We start from the raw sequence: 1,868 nt of genomic DNA, 5'->3' as shown, positions 1-1,868 counted from the left end.
AGTTTCTGGTAACTATGAAGGGACTCCATCATCTGGAGACACCTTGCTTGGTCCAGAAGCTGCAGTCAGAGATCTTGGACCTCTGGCAACAGCTGGCAGTAGGTAAGAATTCTTACGATGTCAGTCTTTCATATCTCTGCCTGTGGGGACCAGTTGAGCAAGTGTGGTAAAAGTCTTTTCTTTCCCAAATTCAGATTAGCAAAAAAAATTGTGAGAATTAGTTCTTTGATTTGTAACTCCTGTGAATTTGGTTTGAGGGGTACCCATTGATTATTTTCCTCCTGGGAACAGCTATTGTTTTCCTATTTATCTCTCATTTTGTGCTCTGAGGACTCAACTTGGCTTTCCACGTGTTGGGGCATGCAAGTATTGGTTCTTGCATGTGCAGGTGGCTAACTGTCAGATTCAAGGCCCCAAGAATGTGGCTGGACAAAACATGTGGGTTGTACCCTATTTGCAACTAAAGTCCTACTGACAATTGCCAGCTCTTAGGAAGTTAAGTCTTTCTTTCTTTTGGCTATCTTGGGAGTGGGTCTGGATCTTGGGAAGCCTTCACATTTGCACCCTCTTTGGGACGACTTTTGCATCCATAATTAGTTATTGGTTTTGGTTTTGAGTCACCTGATAGGTAAAACTTTAGTTTAAATACTTGAAAGGAATTTTTAAAGGAGCTCTAGGTCTGATGTTGGCCAAATTGGAGGCTGATATTCAGAGCCTGATAGAAATATATTTTTAAAATTATTCCCCCCAAGCTAAAATAGAGCTATGTACTTACAGGGAAAAGAAAACATTGTGAAGCCTTTGTGGGAGGATTTATTAAATCATTGCAAAGACACACAACTCTAAATCTAAAACACAGGAGTCTTTTATCCATCTTAGCTTGATCTTTTCTCCCTTATATAACGATAATGTAGCTGGATGAATGGGTCAGCCCCTTGATATCATTCAGGCTGTGAGTCAATTATTTGAGGAATTAAAAAACAACTGTCCTGAGCACGCTGCGGCCGCGTCAGTCCGGTGCGACCTGCACCCGCCTGGTCGGTCGCCCTGCCCGCGCCCCAGTCAAGGCCATGGCGGCCTCGCTTCTGCTGCGGCAAGGAGGAGCAGGGGTGCTGAAGACTGTGCTCCTAGAAGCAGGAGTGTTTCGAGGACTTGTTTCTACAGTTTCTCTCTCTGCAGAATCAAGAAAGAATGAAAAGGGATTGCCACTGAATCCCAAGAAGCATAGTCCACCAAAAAAGTCCGCGCCAGCGGCCACCCCAGCTGAGCTGTTTGACAACACCACCTACAAGAATCTCCAGCATCATGATTACAGCACGTACACCTTCTTGGACCTAAACCTGGAGCTTTCGAAGTTCAGGATGCTTCAGCCCTCTTCAGGAGGAGAGTCACCTCGCCACTGAGAGCTCAGCTTAAAACTTAACCTTCAGTGTCTTTCTACATTCTTGGCAAAAATAAAATCCGCTTAGCAGTCATGAAAAAAAAAACCAAAAAACAAAATACAACTGTCCTTTTCTTACAAATCTTTTAAAAAAACCTAAAAAGCAGTTCTAGAAGAAATTCAAAGTCCACCTGATGCTTATCTATCCCCAAACTTCCTCTACTCACCTAAAAATGCTTGCAGATATTGTAAAAGATCAAGACATTGGAAACATAATTAATTGTCCTGCACTTAAGAAAAAGAAGGAACATTTGAATAATAATTACCTTAGACATCTGATAATAGGCAAATATGCCCCCAAACTCCTTTCTGGAGAAAACTTACATCCTTTCTCTGTGCCTTTGAGATGTAAATTTTCTACCATGTCTTCTCTAGGCCCTGAAAGCCATCTCTCTCTTTTCTTTTTTTTTTAATTTGATAGATGTAT

General features: G+C 42.0%; 1 protein-coding gene across 1 annotated transcript; it reads left to right on the top strand.

Moving 5' to 3' along the window:
* Positions 1–1,046: 1,046 nt before the first annotated feature.
* Positions 1,047–1,444, top strand: LOC118889521 (NADH dehydrogenase [ubiquinone] flavoprotein 3, mitochondrial-like). The gene has a single exon (XM_036841264.1). The coding sequence runs from the start codon at positions 1,071–1,073 to the stop codon at positions 1,401–1,403; it is 333 nt and encodes a 110-aa protein (XP_036697159.1). The 5' UTR covers positions 1,047–1,070; the 3' UTR covers positions 1,404–1,444.
* Positions 1,445–1,868: the final 424 nt, after the last annotated feature.

This window comes from Balaenoptera musculus, unplaced genomic scaffold (genome assembly GCF_009873245.2).
Source record: "Balaenoptera musculus isolate JJ_BM4_2016_0621 unplaced genomic scaffold, mBalMus1.pri.v3 scaffold_89_arrow_ctg1, whole genome shotgun sequence".
In the NCBI taxonomy this organism is placed as follows: Eukaryota; Metazoa; Chordata; class Mammalia; order Artiodactyla; family Balaenopteridae; genus Balaenoptera; species Balaenoptera musculus.
This window is presented reverse-complemented; position numbering and strand designations above follow the sequence as displayed.